Raw genomic sequence first — 27115 nt, 5'->3', positions numbered from 1 at the left:
CGTAGCTGGAGTCATTGCCCCCAGCAGGTATAAATGCATGTTTGGTGGGAGACAGGAAGATACATTAAACAGGAGGACACCTCCGTATTTAAAATGTGTTTATAGATGGGTAGGCTTTTAGTTATGTCTTCTACAAAAGACAAATAATAAATATTGATACACTGAAAATGAAAATCTAAATTTGGATACCTCCTAAATACTTGCTATGTCATTGCAGGCTAATGATTTTCACATGCTTTGGGAAAAAAATGTCTTCCCTAATCTTAAGTGATAATATAAGGCATGAATTTAACATTCTTCTTAGTGTCTGTCAGAATGGAAAAGCTTGGGCATAGAAGCTACTTTCCAAGTCCAATACGTGTTGCCCATTTTGAATTTCTGTGCAGGTAATGGAGATCTTTGAAAGCAGCACTTCAGCAAGCAAGATCTCCATCTTTAACAATATGAATTTTTAAGACTGTATGTTGACTTAATTACTAGAGTACTCTTCCCAAGTGAGATTTTCTGTACATAAATCACTCACAAATAGCAGCTCAACATTCTGTTACATGCAGGTACTTCTACCTGTGAGGTGTTGAGTAGGTCATTATTAACACCAGCATCAGTCTTTTCCAAAAAAAAGAGGAAGCAAAATTATAACCCAGTGATGGTCAGTTGGTTGTTATAAAACTATTTGTCTCTGCTGCTTTCCAAGAAAAATATACTGTATGTGAAATAAATCTGGACTTACATTACAGAACGCTTCATTGCGTGGCTCTTCATGCTTTACTGGCAGTTATTACTGCATATTGCTTTGCAGAACATTGTGCAATCTAACTGTCAAGTATGTGTGTGTTTACAGTGTCCCTAACTTTGATTTTTTTCCCCCCCTTCAGGGAAAGGGTGAATATACAATGGAATACAGTAGATACCAGCCATGTTTACCTAGTATTCAAGAAGACCTAATTCACAAATACCTAGAAGCAACAGGACAACTTCCCGTGAAAAAGGGCAAGGCCAAGAGCTGACTTGCCTCCTCCTGAGTGTTAATTAGCAGCTTTTCACAATCTTCCGACAAACTCTTTCTCCTGCAAAGCTCTGTAACCTCAGTGACTCAACACCTCCAGGGTGAATAGATGAATTCAGACTGTATCAGGACCTAATCTTTATTAAAAGCTCCTTCCTTTATGATACATTCAGAAGTTACCTGGCGATCACGGCTGAAATGGTCACATACAAATTCCATTCATTAGCAAAAAAAATCTGTTTAATTATAATAATAATTTGTCTTTGAATTTTTTGTTTTAAAGCACTTGTATTAAAATGGTGATATGGTAATTATTTTATTTTGTTACTTGGGAAAATACAATACTGTGACTATTGTGCCTCAATTTTGAATCTTCTAGGATCCCAATTCAGAAGACTAAATTTACACAGCTTGATGGGCATCAGGTGGAAGAATTCTTATCCAATAGAATGAAAATGTGTCCTTAAAGGATGTTCCCAAACAGATCCCTTTGCTTCTATAAGTCACTCATTAGCAATAAGAAAAGGAGTACTTGTGGTTAACCAATTTATTTGAGCATGAGCTTTTGTGAGCTACAGCTCACTTCATCGGATGCATACCGTGGAAACTGCAGTAGACATTATATACACACAGAGACCATGAAACAATACCCCCTCCCACCCCATTATCCTGCTGGTAATAGCTTATCTAAAGTGATCATCAAGTTGGGCCATTTCCAGCACAAATCCAGGTTTTCTCACCCTCCCCCCCCCCCCCCCCCCCACGCACACAAACTCACTCTCCTGCTGGTAATAGCCCATCCAAAGTGACCACTCTCTTCACAATGTGTATGATAATCAAGGTGGGTCATTTCCAGCACAAATCCAGGTTCTCTCACTCCCTCACCCCCCTCCAAAAACCACACACACAAACTCACTCTCCTGCTGGTAATAGCTTATCAAAAGTGACCACTCTCCCTACAATGTGCATGATAATCAAGGTGGGCCATTTCCAGCACAAATCCAAAAACTTGTGGCACCTTAGAGACTAACAAATTTATTTAAGCATAAGCTTTCGTGAGCTACAGCTCACTTCATCATAGCTCGCGAAAGCTTATGCTCAAATAAATTTGTTAGTCTCTAAGGTGCCACAAGTACTCCTTTTCTTTTTGCGGATACAGACTAACACAGCTGCTACTCTGAAACGTTTGATTTTCACATGCACATTTGTTCATCCCTGACCACTGCAACTCCTGCTATGCTTACAACATTCTCTGCAGATTTCAAGTTAACAGGCCATGGGGTGGGGATGGGGTGTGAAGCTCAAAAGCAAGAAAGCGTTTTGGGACAACGTTCCTGGCACCTTGTTCTGGTTATCCAGACACAGAATGGAACTGTAGTGACGTGCTTTGCATTAGCATTCACAAAAAGATAGCGAAGATGGTTATTTTTAAATAACTATTGTAAACAAATACAATTTCAAGGATTTGCCAGGTGCACATACACACAAAACAGATGCATCTAGCTCCATGCACACTAAACCTCATAGAATCAAATCCTGCTTGCCCGGCTCATGTATGTAGCTATTCTCAGCTGGAGTACTCTTGTGAATAAGATCAACTGGATTTGGCCTTTAAAAGTGCCCCACACGTTGCTTATTCCTTTGTAATCCAGTAAAATAAATGTTCTAGCAGGATCTTCCTTTGCCACAAACAGATAAACCCTCTCATAAAAGTAATAAGGATATATTTGAGAAAGTAAAAACTGGGTAATTGTCACTTATTTTCCATATATTTGTGGCCCTCATTTTGTCCTCTTATCAGAGGATCACTTTTTTTTTTTTTTTTAACAAATAGCTTACATAGACCCAGATTTATCAATGTAAAGGTCACAAGAGTTTCCTGAATTTAGGTCAAAAATCTCTCTACAGGAATACAGGGTGATATGGTTTTTGAAGGGACTGACAAAAGCTGGTTGCTCAATACAAGTGGCCTTAGAATAACGCTCAGATAGAATTTAGGCCCTAATTCTGATCTCTCACTAGTGTTAATTGGAGAAACTCCATGTTTGTCAGTGGAATTACACCAATATAAACCTACGTGAGTGAATAAGACTCAGACCCTATAGATTTCTTGGTGGTTTGGTGGGGGAAGGATGGTGTCTTGCACAGGTTTTGTTGGATCTGTAACATGGTAACACATCCTGTATAAGGAGTTTCAGTAACAGTCCAGACCGCTCCATTGTCTTCTCTTTGGGTAGTAACCATTAGTTTGTTCAAGAATTTTGAGGGGTCACTTCTATCTTTGTATCTGTCACCAATCTCAATTTTCATGGAAAAAGAGGCAGTGCTCCTACTTTCAGTAAATGAATAGTCCATTGCATCAGGTGGGTGAATTTCAGCTGTTCATGGGTTTGTGAGGCAGCTGTCCTCTCAGGGAGCAACAACAGAAAGGACCAAAACATTCTAACAAAGTGGCAAAGCTTTGAAAATAAATACTTTGTTGAATCTGGGCTTACTGGTTGAAATACTGTTATTTAAGTTGCCCCCCCTCCATACAGACTGAGCTTGATGACTCTGATTAAAACATTTGACTGGGAGAATTTAGCCGAGAATTTAGACCATAGTAATTCACCTATTGCAAGGAATTCCTTTAACTTATTATAAGTAAAAATGCTGTTTTCCTTGGTATTAAGACAATCCCAGATAGATTGGCATAGATTTAAGAGTGGGAGGTGAGGGGACACCCCAATTGCCCTAAACCTAGAACATGTGGCTTAGGGCAAGGAATTTTGAGTGAAAAACTATGAATGTTCTTACAAAAGGACTTTAATATGTTTGGGATGGGGCAAAAAGGCAGCAGTAGAAAAGACAGTCTGAGAGTACTAGCTGGGTAACTTGAAAACAGCTGTTTGCTGGAGACCTGCTGTGGGGATACATCTGTGCAAAGCTTTTTCTGTTCTGTCCATCTTTGTTCAAGGTAATAACAGGAACTCTGTGCATATTGTAAACAAAAATAGACTAGGAATGACCATCCTGGGTCTTTGGCCTCATTTTTCTTCTGAAAAATTTGTACTTCTCCAAGCAAATTGTTCCAAGCTGTCTGCACGCTGAGGAAGATGACACTACATCAGTTTTTGCTCTGTCCATATTTTTACAGTTGCCTTCCTAACCATGAGGGCTAGAAACTTTTTTTTTTTTTTAAATGAAAGCTTAGATAATGGAGCACAATTTTGTGTCAAGGAGTAGCTTGTGCACTAAAAATGTTGTGGTCACAGAACAGTGGAATACACCAGGTTCTTCTTCTTGGCTTATGTTTATTTTAGTTTGTGATAGAGAATGTTTTTCTCTGCCTTGCCTGTTGCTCTTTCCAGAAGTGCTGCCTAGGCTGGTCTGCAGCCTGTAATGGCCATGGATTTGGAACCAATGCCCACAATGGAGATTGCTTGGAGTTGCTGAGGATAAGGAATGAATCAGCAGTGTCATGCAAAAATAAAACACAACTTCCTCCAAATGTAATGGTATTTATTTTACTGTAGATATAAGTTAAAAGCTAACATCATATTTCTGTTCAAAAATTAAAAAAATTAGTAGACAAATATTTTTCTTATGGAGATGGAAAATTAACACTTTTCTCAAGACTTTCATCCAAATATATTAACTTTGTTCACATTCTGAGTTACAACTAACTTAGTGAAATAAAATCAGGGGTGTGTGTGTATATATATTTATTTTATAAGAAAATTTTTAGGTAGATAGATATAATGTGTGATTTCTTTCATTTAAAAAATTCTACAGAGATTTATTTTTGGTGAAGGTTGACTAGTTAAAAGGCTTCGAATTCATTGCAATACAGTTTGTGTAGAAGAGTTATCACAATACTGATTGGAACTATTAATGCAATATTTTTTTCCATTTCAAATCTTTATATAAAAGCCAACATTAATCTTTTTAAATATTTGCTTCTTTCTCATTGAAAATTCCATTAGTAGACCCAGATTCTGTTCCAGACCCTTCTCCAGATTCTGACCATTGATTCTCTGACGAGCAGAAGTACTTCACTTTCAGGGGATGACCAGGAGTCCAAATGACACGGAGGTGGCATGAAATCATTTCCTGGAGAGCAGACAAAACCAAGGTTATCTCTACATTGTCTTTTTTGTTGATGAAAAGAGATTTCAGACAATATGTGTTTTTGTACCTGTGTTGGAATTTCATGTAGTACAACCGAGTAGTCAAAGTCAATCGAATCATCTTTAGTTATCTGGATGCACACAAAAGACAACGAAGAGGGTCAACCAAAATGAGACTAATGTTCAGAAGCAATTCTTCCTGGTTCCATTAGTATGGCCAGTTAGATATTTAATACATGCTGTAGCTTTCTGATTCATTGTGTGGGCTTTTCACACAGCTATGGATGGACTCTCCTTCATCTCAAGCTCTGAACTAAGGAACACACCCAACAGGATCTGTGTGTTTTCCCATCACTTCCTGTGCCCCCTCCTAGACCAGCATATAACACACACCTAAGCAAAAGCATAACCCTCCTTGAGACTTTCAGCCTTGCCCTTTCTTCCTCTCATATAGTAGGGGATATCCTACTGTCCTCTCCCTTGAGCCCCAGACTCGTCACCTTCCCAAAGCAGTGGGGCTGCACCATCCCTGAGATCTATCCAGCTCAAAGATCCATTGTTCTTGAGTTATCTCTAGGAAGGTTTTTCTTTACTAGCAAATTAGGTCATGATGAAATACGACATTGAGAGTTGTGGTAAAAACATGATGTAAAACGTAGCTCTTTGTTTACCCATGAATAGTTGACATGATGCTAAACATGACTTGTCATAAGAACATAATGGCCATACTAGGTCAGAGCAATAGTCCATCTAGCCCAGAATCCTGTCTTCTGACAGTGGCCAATGCCTGGTGCTTCAGAGGGAATGAACAGAACAGGCAAACATCGAGTGATCCATCCCGTTACCCACTCGCAGCTTCTGGCAGTCAGAGGCTTGGGCTACCCAGAGTGAGGGGTTGCATCCCTGACCATCTTGGCTAATAGCTGTTGATGGACCTATCATCCATGAACTTATTTACTTCTCTTTTGAACACCATTATAGTTTTGGCCTTCACTACATCCACTGGCAATGAGTTCCACAGGTTGACTGTGTTGTGTAAATAAATACTTCCTTTGGTTTGTTTTAAACCTGCTGCCTATTAATTTCATTGGGTGACCCCTGGTTCGTGTGTTTATGTGAAGGAGTAAATAACACTTCCTTATTCACTTTAGCTAAGCCAATCATGATTTTATAGACCTGTCATATCCCCCTTAATTGTCTCTTTTCCAAGTTGACTAGATCCAGTATTTTTAATCTCTTGTCATATGGAAGCTGTTCCATACACTTAATAATTTTTGTTGCCCTTCTCTGTATCTTTTCCAATTCTAATATATCTCTTTTAAGATGGGGCAACCAGAATTGTATGCAATATTCAAGGCATACCATGGATTTATATAATGGTATTATGATATTTTCTGTTTCATTATCTATCCTTTTCCTAATGGTTCCAAACATTCTGTTAGCTTTTTTGACTGTTGCTGCTCGTTCAGCTGATGTTTTCAGAGCACTATCCACAACTCCAAGATCTATTTCTTGAGTGGCAAAAGCTAATTTAGATCCCATCTTGTGAGATCCTCTTGTAACTCTTCACAGTCTGCTCTGGACTTAACTATCATGAGTAATTTTGTATGTTCTGCAAATTTTGCCAGCTCACTGTTTACCCCTTTTTCCACATCAGTTATGAATATATTGAACAGCACTGGCCCAGTACAGATCCCTGGGGGACAGTACTATTTACCTCTCCCCATTCTGAAAACTGAACATTTATTCCTGCCCTTTGTTTCCTGTCTTTTAATCAGTTAACAGTCCATGAGAGGACCTTTCCTCTTATCCCATGACTGCTTACCTTGCTTAAGAGCCTTTAGTGAGGGACCTTGTCAAAGGCTTTGTGAAAGTCCAAGTACACTGTATTCACTGGGTCACTCTTGTCCACATGTTTATTGACCCTCTCAAAGACTCCAAATAGATTGGTGAGGCATGATTTCCCTTTACAAAAGCTGTGTTGACTTCTCCCCAATAAATGTGTCTGATAAGTCTGTTCTTTACTATAGTATCAACCAATTTGCCTGGTACTGGAGTTAGGCTTGCTGTTCTGTAATTGCCAGGATCGCCTCTGGAGCTGCAGACACCAAGTACCACCTGTTGAAATGGCTAACTATGGCCATAGATGCTGAAGGGTATGTCTCCACTGGAGAGTTAACTTGGGGTTTGCTGCTAACTCCCCTCCATCCACACACAAAACCCTCTCACCCAAGTGTGGTGGTGTGTTTTCAGCCTGAGCTAGCTGTCCCTGCTGGGGCTGTCGGTTAAAGCTCAGATGCTGCTTTCACTTGAGCTGGTAACCTCACTTTGAAATGATGACATCAGCTAAATCACTCCAGTGCTGATGGTCCTCCAGTGCGCTCCCACAATTTCTCCCATGTAACCAGAAGGAATGACAGTTTCTCCCACAATTCACTGGGAAAGAACCACGGCAGCTCATCTTACTTCAGCACAAAGAACCATGGCATGTGCCCCAAGAACTCCCAGTGATATACATGGCGGAGTGCAGCACCAGTGAGGACACAGTAACTTGGATATGGCTTTGCAGTTTGGCTGATCACACCTGGGCTAGGTGAACCCAAGATGCTCAGAGCTGGATGCTGCTCATCTGAATTAACTTGGCAATAAAGACTTACTCCAGGTTCAAGAATTCTACCTCATCAGCCACTGGAGGGTGCCACTGAAAAAGGGATCTTTCATCTTCCCATAGTTAGGGAAGCCTTCCCATAGCCTTTTCTTCTGAAAATCTGACCCTAAACACCCAGGACCAAAAACTAAACACATTGTGCATATTGATCATAGAAATTAGAGATGGAAAAAACCTATTAGATCACAGATTCCATACCCTCCAGATATAAGATATAGTCCCCTGAGAGAGGGCAGGTCAAATATTCAACTGGCATTATACTTAAGCTTAGCTAAAAGGCCAAAAGACAACTGGAATGAGTTAGTATAAAGTCAGCATATTACAGTAACACGGGGTCAAATCCTCACTCTCATGTTTAGTCTTACAGAAATCAATGGAGGTATTTGCATAAGTAAGGCAAGCAGGATTTGGCTCACACTTTGTACTAACATTTTTTGCATAAATTCTTGGACAAAATAAGTCATTTTTGATTGAAATACTTTCACTTTGGATACTGAGAACTTGTATGAATCTGATATTTGATAGTGTTTAGGAGCTGCTGATTGTTGGTTTATTATGTATTGCTTATTGTGAGATGATGTGTTAACCTTGTAATGGAGATTTAATTTCAGCTTCACTTACCCATTGCTTCACATTCTTGACTTGTGCCATGAAATAGCCTAAGTTCTCTGTTGACTTTTCCCACATTAGGTAGCTGCTGCCAGCAACTGCCAAAGCCCATGCTGGCTCCAAGGCTGGTTCAATATTTCCATAGCTGTCTGAGAGGGGAAGTAAAAGACAGTGATGTAAAAATAATTCTGCTTTTACATCAGACACACCGGAAACCACTTTTGCACTGACATTGGATTATTCCCAGGAAGTAACTGTTTCCTCGAAGTCTGTTTTGCAATATTGAATGGAGAGGGTAATGAACTGATAATAAGCTTCTTCTAATTATAGAAATACAAAAGCATGTGCTGACCCTGGTGGAGTTGAGTTTAGCAAGCAACATTATCCACTGGGTCCCCACAGTGTAGAGTGAAATGGGAAACCCAGTCTCCATGATGAAAGAGTTAGGATGAGCCTATCCAGAGTGGGTAAATAACTGAGGCACATTATCACTCTATTTCCAGTATACAAATATTCTACTAGTCAGTCCCCTATGTGCCTCCTCTCAGTTGAGGGAACACCAGTGGCCTCAGAGACACTTGTTAATACTCTATGACTTCCCTAAAAGCAGCGAAAGAGTGGGTCTTTCATTGCAGAATTTTGCACAGAATTATGTCGTCGAATCGTACAGGTATCTCTAGCTTCATCCTGCAAAGCCCCAGCAAATTTTTTCAGAAATCTTCTGGAATGTTGGCCCCTTTTTAAAATCTCTTTGTTTTAAAGCTGCTATTGTCAAAATAAATATCTTTAAAAGAAGTTTGTGCATATTTGCTTGATTTTTGTAGTGGTTACAAAAACTGTTTAGCACAAAAATTTAAAATAATGACTGAAAGGGAATGTACCGGGAATATCATTTCCAATGAGTGGTTTGGTTTGTTGCCTCATTTTTTTGTAAAAGCTGTAGTCATCTTCTCGGGTTTGCTTCTGATCTTTGGTATATGTGCAGTTTATATTAACGGCAGGTCGAGGTTTCCTCTTCAGGTAGAACACTGTAGCAAGGCAAGTCCCAACGTTTTGCTAAAAACATAAATATCAAAGCTATTATCTTTCACTCCATGTCTTTATGTGCATGCATCATGTTTTCAAAACAAAACAAAAAAACTCCATTGTGTTAATCTCTGAGGCAAAGCATATACGGTCGGCATGTTATGTGAAACTATATAGGATTTGTATAGGGTTAGGAGGATTGGGGCAAAACACCTATGATTTATCAGTTATTGCTTTTGCATCTCTTGAAGTAAACAGTGTTCAGAAAAAATACAATCAGACCTGTCCTGAGCAACAGACAGAAATTAGTTGCTTAACAGAGCTGGTCTTCTAGTATAGGGGAGCAGAGCTGTCCACGGTACCCTTGGGGATACGTCGGGATCGTCTCTCTCAGAACAGGAGATTAACTGATACGAGAGGTCTTTTGGACAGGTTTTCCCTGTATCATAAACATGGCCTTTATTCAGAGAAGAGTCAGGGATTCATTTTAAAAATCATTCTGTATGGTGTAGATCTGCCTGTAATGGAATCCCAGATGCATATGGAGAAATCAGTAATGAGAAGTCCCCAGTGGAGTGCAAGTGCAGTGAGGGTTATAATTTCAACAAATTCATCAAGTACGTATTCAGATTTTGGAGCGTGGACACCACAGGAGATACATTTGGATAATGAGGGCCATACTGTGCCATTGATTTTGACATCAATAGGAAGTTTGACTTAAAAGTTTGATGGGACAATATAGCTCCAGGTCAGGATTATCCTCCTCAGGCATTGAGCCAAATAAACTCTATGAAGGGTCCACTCACAAAAGCATTGAAATGAGCTGTATTTTTAGGGGTAAGTATTGTACTTTGTGTAGGAAGGACCATCTTACATTACAAACTTACGCTGCTTTTGTAGTCTTCTGTAGTGAACTGCAGGTAGTACTTATGTCCAATTCCGGGGATAGTCTAGAAGTGAGAGAAACAAGATCTTTATAAAAGGGGAAGTTCAGATTGTATTTTAGCACAGATTGTTCTGGTTGCATAGGTAGGTCATCATTAAAATATTTACTGGTTATTGCTAAATATTGTATTCAGGTGATAGCACGGAAACCCATGCTGTGGCTTATCCTTGTATCCCGTGTGGGCACTAAAATACGTTATTATGGACAAGACAGCGATGCATTATTAGAGGCGGTGTCTGGGGTCACTTTTGCCTTGCTTTGGCTGTCCAATCTGAAATTAAAGATCGCATGGTACTACTTGAAATGATGAGGGGATAACCTGAGTGCCCTAATGACTATTTCTGCTCTTATTAAAACCAGTTTTATAATGTCCATGCTACGAATAAGCACACAGGACCTGATCCAGCTCCCAGTAATGGAAATAGAAAGATTCACATTGACTTCAATAGCAGCAGCAGCTGATCCATAAATGGCTGTTTTATTTGCTTACACAATAACTACTATCCTAAACTCTTTAAGAGATTTAGATATAAAGCATTACAGAGAAAGGCACCGTCTACATTACTAACACCAATGCCCAGACACTGCTCATAAGACCAGAGGTGAGCTGGAGCCGGTTCGCACCAGTTTGCTAGAACCGGTTGTTAAATTTAGAAGCCCTTTTAGAACCGGTTGTTCCGCAAGGGTCAACCGGTTCTAAAAGGGCTTCTAAATGTAACCAGCCAAAAGTGGCGCCTTAGGCACCAACTCCACAGGTGCTCCAGCCCTGGAGCACCCAAGGGGAAAATTTAGTGGGTGCAGAGCACCACTGGCAGCTCCCCGCCCGGCCCCAGCTCACCTCACCTCCACTCCGCCTCCTCTCCTGAACGCGCCGCCCCGCTCTGCTTCTCTGCCCCCCACCAGGCTTACCGCGAATCAGCTGTTTGCGCGGGCAGCCAGGGCGGGCTGAGAAGCAAGCCGTGGCTTCCCACTCAGGCCCAGGGAGGCGGAGGTGAGCTGGGAAGGGGGGACACGAGGAGGGCCGCCCGCGCCGCAGCATGTAATCGGGGGGAGGTGGGGGAGGGGGGCGGAGCAGGGGAACCGCTCCCCGCCCCAGCTCACCTCCACCACCCTCAGCCTGAGCAGGAAGCCGCAGCTTGCTTCTCAGTCCGCCCCGGCTTCCCGCCGAACAGCTGATTCGCGGGAAGCCAGGGGAGGGGGCGGAGAAGCAGAGTGGGGCAGTGGGTTCAGGGGAGGAGACGGAGGTGAGCTGGGGCCAAGTGCGGGGCTGGGGCTGCCGGTGGGTGCTCTGCGCCCACCAAATTTTCCCTGTGGAGTCGGCGCCTAAGGCGCCACTTTTGATGTGATCAGTGGGGGGAGCAGCCGCTCCCTCTGCTCCCCCCCAAATTATACTCCCCCGCCCCTAGGAGCCAGAGGGACCTGCTGGATGCTTCCTGGGAGCTGCCCCAGGTAAGCACCGCTGGGACTCCCCCTGGCAGGTGCCTCTGGCTCTTAAGGGTGGGGTGGGCACCCACTACGGTGGCCCACGAGACCCTCCTGCCTGGTTCTGGGGGCAGACGGGGAGGGGGGTGGATGGGGCAGGGGTTGTGGGGGGGGGTCAAGGAACACGGGGGGGTTGGATGGGGCAGGAATCCCGGGGGGCGGAGGTGGGCAACGACCCCCTTGTGGGGTGAGGTGGGAACCCGTTGTTAAGATTTTGGCAGCTCATCACTGCATAAGACCCATTTTTATTTAAACATGGAGCTTGAACTAGCTTGGCTTTACCACCAGTTGAAAGGGGTGTAATTTGGTGCATATATTTTTAGAAAGATGTTTGATTCTCCCTCCGTGCTTCAGAAATTTAGTTATGCCCCATTTCTACTCGAAGCAAAACTGTGCCAACTGAGCCAGCTTTAAAAATCAGCATAGTGTGAAACTAAATTCTGCTGTTCTTTCTCCATTCAATTTGTTCAACCTATCAAAACCAAAACTTAATAGTAGCACCACTTCTACTATGAAAATAGGTCTATTTTAGTCCCAGCTATGAGCAATGGAAACCAGATGCAGTCAGGGGAGCACAAATATGTATATGCATTTGTTACAGAACAATACAAATTGCTACTAAGGATCCTATCCGGCCCAAAGACATCTATGCAGCTTCAAGTCTACAAAGGTCCTGGCAGTCTGCAAATGTTTCTGCTAACCTACAGTCATTGACTCTGCTGCTTATTCTGAAGGGCCATGGAAACCAATTTCAACTTTGTGTCTGCCTTTGTCTGTTCTATTCCCAGGGCACAGTCATACATGGTCGCTGCATTCCCAATGACCTAGAAACCAGGTGAGTTCTTCCTCGGCTGACTTTCAGATGGATCTCTGTCAGGAAGAAGTGATGATTAGGGCCCACTGGACAGAAGATTCTTCCCTTCTCATTATACTGAATGCCAAATTAGTGTGAGTCCACTCTGAATTATAATCAATTATTACTCAGGATGCTGTGATCACAGAGTAGCAAAGTAGAGTGTGCAAAGACTACTTCCGTCACTTTATCAGAAATAATGTTCTCTAAAAATGTAACCCAGACTTCCATTTGATTATGGTTTTTCATGTGATAGATAAGTAAAAAGGACATGTTTGACAAAGAGAAAAGCAGAAACCTTCCAAAACAACTGTTAGATATGGACATCAGGCTGATTCACATTGAAAGTGCATACAGCCTAAGAGCTGTCTTTGCAGCAGTCCTGCGAAGACTGTGTATGTACTTAACTTTATGCACCCACCAGTAGCCTCATTGACATCAATCGGGTTCTGCTCATGATGCATAAGATTAAGCACATGTATAAGTCTGCAGGATCTGGGCCTTAGAAAGGTGATGAAGAAAGATGCAAGTATGTCCATGAATCATTCTGCCTGGCTGTGTGTAGTCTCCAAAATTAATTCAGAGTGTGTATCATGTAGCGTATATATTTTACTGAAAAGTTAGAAAAAACAAAACATTGGTCTGAAGATGGTATGGGAGTACAATACTGGGCACAGCATTCCATGCCAAAATTTGGAGCTTAGATTAAGGAATGTTCTAAAGCCAGGGTAGTACAGATTAAGATTCTGTTCTGAAGAGGCTGATAGTCTAGATTCAAAAGAATGAAACTCACATCTTCAGATCAGTGCTGGAAAGACTAGGTGGAGTTTTTAAACATAGGCTACAGGGGTTCCCTTAATGACATACAGTTTAGATGTCTGTCATGTTGCACACTGATTTACACGTGAAGACTGAAGCTGTCATCCCTGAAGATGCTAGCAGGTAAGAGACTCTCACATCTCATCAGAAGTTTCAGTTCCTAAAAGCTATGACTGAAACAAAAAAGATTCAATTCTTGCTGAGCAGAAATAACCGATGGTACCACAGTTACCACACAGGTTCAGGAGACTTTTGAAAACTGGAAAATTTGAGCACAGAGGAGCTGGAATAATTTGTAAAGTGGGGGTGCTGAAAGCCAATGAACCAAACTGTGAACCCTGTATATGATGGAAATCACTTCAAGCCAGGGGGCGCTGCAGCACCCCTATTTCCATCACCTATGTCTGAGCGTACACATTTGAAATTGTGGCATTTTCAGATCTGCAAATCTTGTCACCGTGGTTTAACATTGCAGTCCTTCATGATGATGATTGCTGACTGAAATGGTTCAGTAAGATTCCTCAGTGGATCTTTACAGAAACACTTCAACTAACAAGCTCTAATTCTGATGTGGTCTGCTTAACCACAGAATATCCTGGGACAAAGTGCACTCAAGTTGCACAGAAACAAATATTTTAGGGTCAGATTCTGAAAAACGCTATCATGAATAGTCCCATTGTACCACTCAAAGTAGTAAGTACTAAGCCTGGTAATAAGTATTTGCAGGATCTGCTCCTTCCTTTGCTAGTTAATCACTTATCCTCCCACCAACTTTTGTCTTTTTCATTTTTTGCAAGCAGGGAGTTTGAATGATTTGGGAGCTAGTGAACATACACAGGTAAAGGGTGTTTACAAATTAGTTATCTGTTGAAGTCTTGCTTGTAAATTAATATTTTGCATCAGTTAAATGGCTGGCATGTTTGCACATTTTTCTTTGATAAAATCAATTATAAGAAAATCAAACCAAATGAATCTATTTGGATGTTGTCATACAGATTTTCCCTTAAGGGGTTGTCTATATTGCAGTGCCTAATTATTTTATTTGAGAGTGCTAGTTGTTTACCAAATGTGTGTGTTTAAATGTAAAGGTAAATTACTGTATGATAGCAAAAATTACTACAATTTGTTAATCTTATATTTGTTTTGCATGTGATCCTCCCCAAGTGAACAGTGAAAAGAATTCTGGCTGTTTGTACAGTGTTAGAGGTTAGAACCTTGAGCAGGTGTGCACATATTTTACTTATCCAAACTTGGCTCTCCTTACACACACACACACACACACACACACACACACACTTTTTTTTCTCCAGGCAGCTATTACTATCAAATGTTTGTAAAAGTTTACTAGGAGAGCAAAGCTGTGGGTCTGGCATCTGTCCTATGTATATACATGTGGTTATATATTTCAGATAAGAGGCGACAGTGGATTAGCCACGTACACAACTTTAAAATAGCTTGTTTGGCCTCAGAGGGCAGGGAGACTGAATGTTGACCCTCATAATCTGCTTTTCTTTTCTTTTTCCCTTCCACTTTGAGCCCTAGCTGACAATGTGTTGTCCTTTTGATCTACTCAACCATCAAGCAAAATGACAAAGGCTATTAAATGAACAGGCATTCTTAGTATAGTAACAAAGTAGCTGCCTGGAGTTTTATGAGCGACTTACGAAGGTGTTATAAGTGTTTGTGGCATAGAAACCAAGACCCAGTATTGGGAGGGATTGAGCACCCTGTGGGAGGCACTCAGCACTAAGGAGAGATGGGCCCTATGTCAGCTTGCAATTTAGCCTTAAAGGGACACAGGGAATTATTTCCATATATTGCCATAGCAGAAAAAATATTTTAGGGTCCTGTGTTAACACAGTTAACATGAAATAATTACCACCAAGGGGATTATAATACTTTTAAAATAGAAGAAATAGGGGTTTGAGACTGCCATTGACAGTGAGTGGGGGGGACTTCTGAACCCTTGGGGAGCCTCATTAAAGTCACTGCAGCCTTGCAGAGATGCAGCAGTCTGCCTGCATGCTTTGAGGCTTAAAATACTTGCAGTAGCCACTATGTAGCTAATCCAAAACTTCCCTATCAGAAATGTCCTAAGTCATATAATAAATGCTGTGTTTTTCCTTCCACGATGCTTCTCCTTAATGGTGGCCTCATCCCTTTCTGTCTCTTGAGAAACATTTTCATTGTATTATTATTACTGAGATAACTTTAAGTATGACAAACAAATTTCATGACAAAAGCTGCAGTAGTTTCATTTTACTTGTTTAAAATAAATATTAATGAAAGAAATAAAATCTATCATAATTTTGTATATATCTGTTATCATGTAAATATGGAATTATATGCTTCTTTGAAATGGATGTAATCTCTTTATTTGTAACTATGCCATCTGGTACATGGGTTTTTAGAAAATTTTCAAGGGTGAGCTGCAAAGCTAAAGTACAAACTGACTTAAGTAAAGAAAGATGTGTTGAAAGATTTCCCTATCAACACAATGGGGGCAGCATCTGGCACAGAAATAAGTTTTTATTTAACTAGCCTTTTTAAAATTCTTCCTTTCCTGCCTTCTATGAAAAGATTTTCACTGTCTTCACTTTCACTCTCACTTCAAGGTTAGCAGATGATATCCCAGAATGCATTATTACATGACCCCCAAGTCCATGGGTCTAAATGAGACCTCCAGGATATAGGACATCAAACAATGTATGCTGGGTTATTGTCAGCCAACCAGGAAGTCTCTGGAGGATTTCAGAAGAGGAAAGAAAATAATTTAACGGTTTAAGTTGACATTTCTCTGCTGAATGTCTGGGCTGACGGATACCTAGCTTATTGTTGGGATAAACTTCATCCAACTTCCATGATAGATTTTCAGTTCTCAGTATACTAGAATAGCTGCTTTAGAAAGGTTCTAGACAGGATTGCCAAGTATCATGCACCTTGTGTGACAGACATACATCTACCAGCCCTGTCATTATCCCTGCAAACTAACTGAGATGTCAAGTGTCCTGCTGGGCTGTGTGGGGATAGCCAGCAACTGTTACTCCTGGCTCTGTCACACTGCTCCCACGGCTGACTCCCCGCTGGGAAGGAGCAGCCAGCAATAATGGCAGCAGCAACTATGGGAACAGAAGGTGAAAGGGGCATAATACTGGCCCCAGGTTTCCCCCAATCTTTGCACTGACTTCAGTGGGTTCTGGATCAGGCCCAGACTTAATTAAAACAAAGTATCAGTGATACACAATGATCATCATTCTTATAATTGTAAGAAAATTAAAAAATACTTGTTCTTCTCGGGCCAGGAAATGTATGTTTCTTTGTCGCCCCTAAAGAGTTAACTTTTCTTCCGTTGTCTTTCATTTAGAGTAAAGATTTCTAACATAGGCAATTATACTGTTCAGCATCCTGATACATTTCTGGAGAGACAGCTCAACCCTTAGAACGCTCTAATAATGCATGACACTGGAATCTGAGCAAGTGCTACAGCTTGGTCAAAAGATTAGGAAGTTTTACCTTTGTTGTCAGTTTCTCTTTTCCCATTCAAATACAACTTTCTAAAATTATGGGGCGGGGCTGGAATCTAATCATAGGTTTTATAAAACTTTTTTCTACTATATTTTGGACATAAACTACTTAAGTGTTTGTTTAAGCCAGGAGCACAAAATGAAATAGAGATAAGATTTCAAGGTTTTTAAGTAGGAAATCAATTAATTCATAACATGAATTCATTCATAACTTAGTGTATCCATATCAAATTCTGTTACAAATATTGCTATCAAAAGAAGCAGGGAGGTCATTTAACTAAGTGTATTAGAATGTATTAGCCCTGTTTACATGTCTCCTTATTAATTTGCTTTTCTCTGGACAGGTGGGCTAGAGAGATTCTCTGTAAAATCCACTCAAAGCTGCTCCTGCGTGTCAGTGTTTTTGGGTATTGCTTCAGTGTTGTACGTGATATGGTGGATTGTGAGGGCAGAATTTTAAACCTGAAGTGATTCAGGCTGTGGCCAGCCTCTAGGAAGGAAAAGATGACCCACCGAGGGGAATGAAACATACCTGTGTTTGCAAAGCACTGGTTTCTCTCAACATAGTGGCCTCAGACCAAACTTTGTCAATTTCAAAACCTTGCTTTTGACAGAGTCCCAGAGCTGGAACCTTTAACCTGTCTGCATGCTCTCTTAGGCCTGTCTGTTTTATGATTGGCAACTAAGAAACAGCATCAAGAGGTAAAAATGTAAGGCACATAGGACGGTTAGTGTTTTGAGCTATATGGTAGCTTGAGGATTGTCCCAGCCTATTTACAAAGTCTTGAAAGCTGCCAAGAACCAGCACCAATTTAATTTCAGATGATCTAAAATCCTACCACATACCCACCCCTTGACTTTAGATTTCTTTCAAGGCACAAACGTGTTACACTGAAGAGTCACTCTGCTCGCCTTCCATTAGCTTTAAGCATAGGACTTTCGTTGTGTGCAAAATGTCATTTTATGTATGTTCCAGAAGAGGCTGACACCAAGGTAATATCTGTGTAACATAAATGAAGAAATAAGAGCTAAGGCTGGAAGCACTGACCTAGATTTCTTGGTTAGCCCATAACATGCTAGAATGTAAAAGCACGCCCAGGGGCTATGGCCATTTCTATCAGACACCATTGATTTCAGTACGATTAATGGCCATAGGGCAATAGGTGTTCTCCTTTGTTGCACCTTTTATTCTCTTACAGGACACTGAAATTGTTCATTTAATCCAAAATGTAATCTAAACTCTACAAGTTTAAGGAAGTAGATGATTTCTTTCTTGCAGTCATAGCAAAAGATACTATAATCACATATACACTGTAAACCCTTTCTGCCAGTGCAGTTACTCATTTAGCAGCCTTAGTATTCTATGTTTGCAAGATGAAGATTGAAGCAACACAAGAGGCCATTGTACTTTCCAGCAGAAAATTCTTTGGAAACATGGAGTTTGGAAGCAGTTTAGGTATTTTTTTTTTTGTTAAAAATTAAGCGTTAGCATAAAAATTAGCATGAGGTTTGCTAAATCTGAAGAGAATTCACAGTTGCCGTGACAAATAGACTATTTCACTAGGGACCAGGGCATTTCAAGAGCTGTTTTAATGTTAATGAAGTGTGTAGTAGACTGCCTGCCTTTGTTTTTATGGGCTGGTTTGGTCGCAGAGAGTTGATGAATAGTTTAACTCTGTATGCACTGGCTGCTGAAGTGCTTCTAGACATATTCAGGGGCTAGCACTGACCATTTGGGAAACGGCTGCTATTCTAGCAGCTTGCTCAGGAGCCCGTGGCCAGGAGTGTAATTCGTAATTTATTAGAAAATTTGCTGCTTGGAAGTACTAGTGGGCACATTTGAGGGGGGTTTATTGGTCCCTCTCACAACCCTTCTTTCACCTTTCCTTTGGAAGTGGTTCCTCCGGCCCTCCTGTCTCCCTTTGCTTGTCTCCTTTACACCATCCAGCCCCTGACACACAAGAATACTAAATCCAAGTCTTTCTCCATCGTCTCCCTATGAAAACCGCTGAGGTGTCAGGGTCTGAAATGTGTGCACTGTGCTATTTGCAAGTGGGCTCAGTGTATTACTCTTTGCTGTGTGCATTATCCCAGTACCACACACTCGGTGCAATGCCTTTTTCTCTGTGCATTATCCAGGGAACAAGTGGGCTAGCGGCATGGCCTTTTGCTCTGTGTGTTACCCTGAGCACCAGCAAACTCTGTGTAATACCCTTTGCTCGGTGTGTTACCAGGGAACAAGTGGGCTCCAGAGTTGGGCATTGCCCTTTACTCTGTGCGTTGCCCAGGCACCAGCAGGCTCCAGGCACTGCCCTTTGCTCGGTGTGGTATGTGGGCTCGGTGCAGTACCCAGGCACTCCCTGGGTCAGGGCTCTGCCTTTTGCTCAGTGCAGTACCCGGGCTCCGGCATTGCCCTTTGCTCGGTGCGGCACCCGGGCACCAGCGGGCTCGGGGCATTGCCTTTTGCTCGGTGCGGCACCCGGGCACCAGCGGGCTCGGGGCATTGCCCTTTGCTCGGTGCGGCACCCGGGCACCAGCGGGCTCCGGCATTGCCCTTTGCTCGGTGTGGCACCCGGGCACTAGCGGGCTCCGGCATTGTCCTTTGCTCGGTGCGGCACCCGGGCACCAGCGGGCTCGGGGGCACTGCCCTGTGCTCGGTGCGGCACCCGGGCACCAGTGGGCTCCGGCATTGCCCTTTGCTCGGAGCGGCACCCGGGCACCAGCGGGCTCAGGGCATTGCCCTTTGCTCGGTGCGGCACCCAGGCACCAGCGGGCTCCGGCATTGCCCTTTGCTCGGTGCGGCACCCGGGCACCAGCGGGCTCGGGGCACTGCCCTTTGCTCGGTGCGGCACCCGGGCACCAGCGGGCTCCGGCATTGCCCTTTGCTCGGTGCGGCACCCGGGCACCAGTGGTCTCGGGGCACTGCCCTTTGCTCGGTGCGGCACCCGGGCACCAGCGGGCTCGGGGCACTGCCCTTTGCTCGGTGCGGCACCCGGGCACCAGCGGGCTCGGGGCACTGCCCTTTGCTCGGTGCGGCACCCGGGCACCAGCGGGCTCGGGGCATTGCCCTTTGCTCGGTGCGGCACCCGGGCACCAACGGGCTCGGGGCATTGCCCTTTGCTCGGTGTGGCACCCGGGCACCAGCGGGCTCGGGGCATTGCCCTTTGCTCGGTGCGGCACCCGGGCACCAGCGGGCTCGGGGCACTGCCCTTTGCTCGGTGCGGCACCCGGGCACCAGCGGGCTCGGGGCATTGCCCTTTGCTCGGTGCGGCACCCGGGCACCAACGGGCTCGGGGCACTGCCCTTTGCTCGGTGCGGCACCCGGGCACCAGCGGGCTCGGGGCATTGCCCTTTGCTCGGTGCGGCACCCGGGCACCAGCGGGCTCGGGGCACTGCCCTTTGCTCCGGGCGGTACCTGGATACTCCCCGGCTGGGGGCTCTGCCCTTTGTTCTGTGCAGTACCCAGGCACCAGCAGGCTCTGGAGTTGCCCTTTACTCGGTGCGGTACCCAGGGAACAAGAGGGCTCGGGGCTCTGCCCTGTGCTCGGTGCGGTACCCGGGCACTCCCCAGCTCGGGGCGCTGCCCTGTGCTCGGTGCGGTACCCGGGCACTCCCCAGCTCGGGGCGCTGCCCTGTGCTCGGTGCGGTACCCGGGCACTCCCCAGCTCGGGGCGCTGACCTGTGCTCGGTGCGGTACCCGGGCACTCCCCAGCTCGGGGCTCTGCCCTGTGCTCGGTGCGGTACCCGAACGCTGCGCTTTGCTCGGTGCGGTACCCGACGCTCCCCGGCTCGGCGCGCCGCGCTGCCGGCCGTCCCTTACCTTGAGCGTGGCTTTCCGGACCTGTCCCAGCGCCCGCAGCGCGCTGGGCGACGCCAGGCGGTAGTTGAGATAGTGCAGCGCCACCCGGGCCGCCTGCCCGGCCAGGCGGTTGGAGATTTGCAGCTCTCGGTCTGCCCGCGGCGGCGAGGGGCCCTCACCCCACGCCAGAGGCAGCAGGAGCAGGAGCAGAAGGGGGCCGAGCCGGGCTGCGCTTCGCCGCTGCATGCTCAGCGATGCCGGCTGCTCGAGGTGCTGCGCGTCCAGAAGCTGCTCCGCACTGAGCCCGCAAGCGCCAGTACAAATAGTGAGGGTAGGGCCGGCTCCCCGCCCCTCCTGCCCCGGCTGTCAGTGCCGGGAAGCGCTCGAGCACCACCAAGGAGGCTCCGTCCAGTCTCCGGTGGCGACTTCTTGCCTTCCCCTTTTCCCGCCCCCGGCCTCCCTCCCTTTCCTTCCCTGCTGCCCGAGCTCCTTCCTTGAGTCCTCCCGCCTGTCCCTCTCTCCTTGCCCCCAGAACCTTTCTCCTTCTCCCCTTCACCTTAACCCCTTCCCCTGTTTCTTGCCTCTTCTCTGTCTCTCCTCCAACCCTCCCTCCTTTTCTCTCCTCCCTGCCTTCTGCCTCTCATTCTTCCCCCTTTCCTTCCTCTGCTCAGCCTTCACCCCCAGAGCGCCCAGCCTGCTTGGGAGGGAGGCAGATCTCAACTCGCCCAGTTTGCACTCCCAAAGGCTTTCGGGTGCTGGGAGGTAAGAGAGCAGCTCATGGAAGCCAGCCCTGGTGCTCTGTAGAGTTCCCACAGCCTTTCCTCTTCTATTCTCACTCTCTGGCTAGTCTCTTTCTCCCTCACAATTGTCTCATATCTTTTGATGAGCCACAGACACCTTGGTAGGTTAAAGAGACAAGTGGGTGAGGTAATATCTTTTATTGCACCAACTTCTCCAAGAAGAGATATCGCCTCACCCACCTTGTCTCTCTAATATCCTGTGACTGACCGGGCTACAACTACCCTGCATCCAATTTTGTTAGGTTAACGTTTTCATTCCTTCCGACCAAAGTGTCTTACACACAGTGTTTGAGATCCCCAGGAGTCTGGCTGAGTGTAAATCTAGACCTGTCAAAGCTTGTGATGAGTATGAATGAGGAATCTGCACAGTCCTGGATTTAAACAGAGGAGGAATTACACATGCCAAGGGGAAAGCAAATCCACGGCACGCTTCCCTGAGTCTGGGAGCAGTCTTGTTCCCAAGGAAATAGGAGTTGCCACAGACCATTAGTCAAACAACACAGGAAACATGGAACACTAAAAGCCTTGCAGGCTCAGTTGTGGCAACACACAGCTGTACGGCACCAGATAAAACCAGACAAAAATGAACCACAGTGTAATAAAAGAGGCATTGGACAATCATGGACTATGGTTTATAAATAAGGAATTCAAAAGTCTTGTGTGACAATGGGGAAAAAAGTAAAACCCATGTTTATGAACACTTTTTGGTCTGATTTCCCGAGGGGCAGAGCATCTACTGGCGTTCAAAGTTCTGAGCATTTAGCTCCACTGAAAATCAGGTCAATACCCTGGCACCAGCAGGCTTCCAGTGTTGGTTACTAGAGAAGGCAAGGGTTTGGAGGGAAGATTCCCTCTCTTAAAGTTACTATTACTATTTGTACAGCTGTAGTGCATAGGAGCCCCAATCAGGGATGAGACCCTCATTGTGCCAGGCACGGTACAGACATATAACAGAAAGATGGGCCTTGTCCAGCTCTGAAGAAATTATAATCAGAGTATAAAATAGGAGACAACAGGTGGCTTTAACAAACCGGTGGGGAGAGCACAGGGCCGGCTCTAGGTTTTTTGCCTCCCCAAGCAAAAAATGTGCCGCCCCCCCCAAGCTCCGAGAATGCAACTGCCCAAGCAAAAAAAAAAAAAAAGGGGGTGGCCGGAATGCCGCCCCTGGAATTGTGCCACCCCAGGTACGTGCTTGCTTTGCTGGTGCCTAGAGCTGGTCCTGGGAGAGCACCAGGTAAGGAGACAAGTCTAGTCAGCATGAGAAGTGGCAGTCATTAACACCCAATGCCTAACCCTTGTTGAGTTTTTTGTAAGCATCACAGCAAAGTCTTTAGGAGGTATTAGCAAGAGAACAATGAGGTGGTTTTGCAGATGTTTATGGGTAGGTCCTCCTGTGCGTAAGAGGCGGCTTGGAAGAAATACCGTGGAATATAGAAATCCTTCAATACGAGAATGTGACTCAAAAGTGCAAATGCTGTTGGAGAGGTGATCAATTGCCTTGCTCAAAACTAAAGTTAATGTCAAAGACCACAGTAGATATAAATAATCACAAGATAGCAAATAGACCCAAAAAACCAACATCAGGTGAGCGTTAGATCTGCATCTTCCAAAGCTAAATAAAAATGGCTCTGATCCTGTGGAAAGTCACTTAGACGGCTTGTGGCAAGTATGTCCCACTCACACACAGCTGAAGCATGCAAACATGAAATACTCATATACAGCAGAGGACTTTTCAGCATTTTATTTTTATTTTGCAACGGTAAATCTATATATTCTTTGAAGCCTTCCTAATCCCATTTCTTGCATCTCTTCTTAAACCTCCTCTTCTCACCACTGTGTCCCCCCCACAAGTACATGTCCTGCAAACATTTTGTTACAAACTCGAAAATTTTTCAAGAAAATAGCACTTCCCCCCCAAACCAAACTGGCATGTTCCTGGGGGAAAATTTTATAAGCAAAGATGGCTTTTACAATCCAAACCTGCAAAAATGTGCACTTTTGGGATGTTTTTGGTGAAAGAACAGTCATTTTATCAAAATCGTGCTAAAGTGAGATATGTGTATGTGAAATGAAAAGGAGTACTTGTGGCACCTTAGAGACTAACAAATTTATTTGAGCTTATGCAAATTTTTTTTTGTTAGTTTTATTTTTGCGAATAGAGACTAACACGGCTGCTTCTCTGAAACCTGTGTATGTGAAATGATACTGTGCAAAATGGAAGTATTTTCCATGTGGCATTCAGACAAATAAAACCCACTGATATTGCACTGTTCCATCCCTTTCTCACTCTGCCTTCCCTTCTGATCCCCAGTGTGTCCCCTCTTCCAGTTGCAGCCCTTCCTCTGAAAATCCTGGTCTACTCCACACCCAAACAATGAGCTATTCTGCTCTTTTCTCACTTTGACTCCCCTTCCTAGCTTTTCCACCTTTACCCATTCTGACACCCCCTCAAAGGCCCATCTGTCCCTGGGAATTTCCCCACCCTAGCCAGAACTTGTGCATTTATCAGGAAAAGTTAATTTGACACCAATTATTAACTCTGCTGTGAGACTTCAGTAAATTCATCCGTCAGTGGTAAAGGATAATTATGTGGCTTGTATGTATTTCCAGTTATCATGATATTACTATTCTTTTTAATTATGTGCAGAATCCTTTTAAGAGAGTAATGAGGAAGGGCAACTTGCTTCGCCTACCCAATAGTAACCCAGTTATCCCATCTGAGCAGGTACGATACATACTTTTTCAACAGATGAGGGGACAGTCACTGCAAGTGAGTGAATTGTAGCTTATGAAAATGCCTGTTTTAAGTGAAGATACTCTACCATTTTATTTCTATTACTTTTGGTAAAGCAAAGCTTCATTCTAGAAGCTATAGATTACAGCAGTATTTTGCCTTTAGGCTTCAAAGTTACCATGTTCCATTAAGAATATCTTTGAATTTTATGCATGTTTGTTTATTAACTCATGCAGTGGACTAAGTCCTTTGCATCTGTTACAAGGTTCAAACCTCTCAGCTAACCCTGGAGTTACCTAAATAAACTGGATGGAAAGTTTATACTTCTGGAGGTGTCAGTAGAGACTGGATATTTGACTAAAGTTCCTCTGTTTCACACCCTAATCACTTATTTAAATTTGTGTCCAAATTGGCATCATAATTTTTCAGGGAACAATGGAGTCTTCCATGTATGTTTTTATTCTAAAATGCTCCCTTTTAAATGTTTTTGATGTTTGGCTCACATTCCCTTTGATTTCCTCTAGCTAAACAGCCCCACTCCCACAAACTCCAACCTTCTATCTCACATGCATACTCTGATAACATCTTGATATAGGCCACTTTAAAAATTAAATACAAAAAGTGATTCCCCTTATCTGGCATAAGTGATCTGAGCTATGTCAGGTGTTTCCTGATGCTACCTTCTTGCCTCACCTGCTCCACTCTGCACAGACACCCTTGGAGGCAGGATGGGCTGCAGCAGCTAAGGAGATGGGCTTTGCAAAGCCAAGCAGGTGAAGGAAGTCAAGGCCAATAAGGGCATTGGGGGTTGAGGAAGGTTTTGGACAGGAAGGGAGGTTGAGCAGGGATGGTCTGGTGGGAAGAGGATTTTGTGTAAGGGAGACCCTAAAGTGGTAGGGAATCAGGGCTTTGCAGGGACCCTGGGGTCCCAGTCCAGGATAGTGGTGCATCAAGGGTTCCCTGTAGTGCAGCTACCTAGTACACCAGAGGCTCTAAATCACCAACACTGGGAAGCCCTACAACCACTGATGCCACTCGGCTCACCTCCACCCGAGCATCCTGTTCGACCCTTGAGCACTATACGCTACTGTGCTCTTCCCCAGCCCCTGCTCTCTTTACCATCATCATTGTCAGAATTAAGGCTACTTACCTGATCCCAAGTATGGCGGAGAAGGTATGTACATTGTGAGTAGTGGATGGTTATGGGTGAGTATGACAAGGATAGAGAACCTATATTGTGAAGTGGGAAGAAGGAGGACTTGCAGGGCTGATTTCCTAGATTTTTAGAGATTACAAAGGTAACATTTGCACTTGAGCAACCTTGATTCTAAATTAACAAAGTGTTTTGATTTGGGGAATACAAAGCTTGAATGCTGAGCTCATTCACTGGTCTGGGTCTGGGTTAGGGAAGGCCTGTTTCGTACATCGAAGCAAAGGCATTTGCTCCTTCCACAAGACTGAGACAAATATACTCACTTAAAATCTGGTTGCCAATGAGTGGTCCTTGAGAACTGAGGGAGCATTCTGTAGCTAGCAGCAGGTTCTGAAAGTACCTATATTCTGCTCATTTGGTGGAGATAACAAGGAAATCTGTTTAATGTCTAATGACAGATAGTAGGAAAAAGATTAGTTGTCTAAATAAAAAAATTCCCTCTACATATTTATACAAGATGATCAGAGGGTGGAATATGCAATTTTGTATCTTTTTAGAGTACATGTTTACCTCAGTTCACACAACTCTGACCAAATGTAGAGGTAACATAAATGGTGATGTAAGTTACATGCTAATAAATGGGAGTAAGTGTGTGTTATGTAACAAGGTAGAGAACCTTCCAGGGCACTGAAACAAGGATAATTTATAAGTCAAGGGTGTGTTGAAAAACAAGACACAAGGATGATGTGAGAAAATCTAAGATAAAGGTGAGGGCTCATGGCCTGTTTTGTTTTCACCCTTCTATTGACCACTTTCCTTCTACAACCTGTAAGTTCCACACATTTATCCTCTATTTACCATTGTACAGCTTACACCACAATTTTGTATCATCTCTGACTCTATCCCCTTAGGGTTTCTTATAATTGAAATGGAAGCAGGAAGTGTTTTGGACTTATTGAACTGTTCGTGTACAAAGCAATCTGAGATTTTCTTTTTCTTACAGCTGTTTCTCATGCATCAAATATTTGTTTAGCAACCAGTTATTTTAAGTTATGTCATATTTGAAGAATATTGGCTATAACCTGTATAAAGCTTTTACAACAGACCACATGGGCTCATAATCACTAATAGATACCTTTGCAATGGAATGGAATGAATTTGGACGAAATTGTGTTTATTTTCTTTTACAACTTTTCCAGTTCAGCTCTGACTTTGGTATTCACGGTAGTTTACAAAACAAGTTCTTTATGGCCCCATCGTGTGTTTTCAAGTAAATAATGCGTGGCATTTTATTTTATCCATCAATAACTATGGCCTGCTTATTTTTCTTTTCAACGATTATTCATAGAGGGAGTTTTAAAAAAATTTTATAGTCTCCAAAATTTGTTGTTGGATAAATCAAGTTCTGAAGAGTTGATCTTTTTAATTATTCAAGGCTGAACTTGCTTAGGGTAAGTTCAGATTTTACTGATGACCTAGTTAGTCATGCAGTGTTTGTACACAGAGAAGGGGAGAAATTCCTTCCTGACCTCTGTCATGGTCAGATTAGGCCCTTAAGCATGAGATTTGATTGTACACTTGCAATAG

At 43.7% G+C, this 27115-nt stretch overlaps 2 protein-coding genes across 2 annotated transcripts in view; one reads left to right on the top strand and one right to left on the bottom strand.

Moving 5' to 3' along the window:
- Nucleotides 1-1359, top strand: part of GFM1 (G elongation factor mitochondrial 1) — a 41965-nt gene extending 40606 nt beyond the window's left edge. Inside the window, exon 18 of the mRNA XM_077826091.1 lies at nt 876-1359. Coding sequence (XP_077682217.1) covers nt 876-1007 — 132 coding nt within the window. The 3' untranslated portion in view covers nt 1008-1359. The remainder of the gene's footprint in view (nt 1-875) is intronic.
- A 3133-nt stretch (nt 1360-4492) lies between these two features.
- Nucleotides 4493-21300, bottom strand: RARRES1 (retinoic acid receptor responder 1). Its single transcript, XM_077827103.1, has 6 exons — nt 20863-21300; nt 10306-10368; nt 9274-9448; nt 8405-8541; nt 5184-5246; nt 4493-5098 (listed from the first exon to the last, which is right to left on the bottom strand). Exons 1-6 carry the CDS (start codon nt 21085-21087, stop codon nt 4934-4936), a joined length of 828 nt encoding a protein of 275 aa, XP_077683229.1. The 5' UTR covers nt 21088-21300; the 3' UTR covers nt 4493-4933.
- Between the last annotated feature and the right edge of the window lie 5815 nt (nt 21301-27115).

Source organism: Eretmochelys imbricata, chromosome 9 (genome assembly GCF_965152235.1).
Source record: "Eretmochelys imbricata isolate rEreImb1 chromosome 9, rEreImb1.hap1, whole genome shotgun sequence".
Taxonomy (NCBI): domain Eukaryota; kingdom Metazoa; phylum Chordata; order Testudines; family Cheloniidae; genus Eretmochelys; species Eretmochelys imbricata.
The sequence above is the reverse complement of the archived record's forward strand: the minus strand, read 5'-3'. Positions and strand labels throughout refer to the sequence as shown.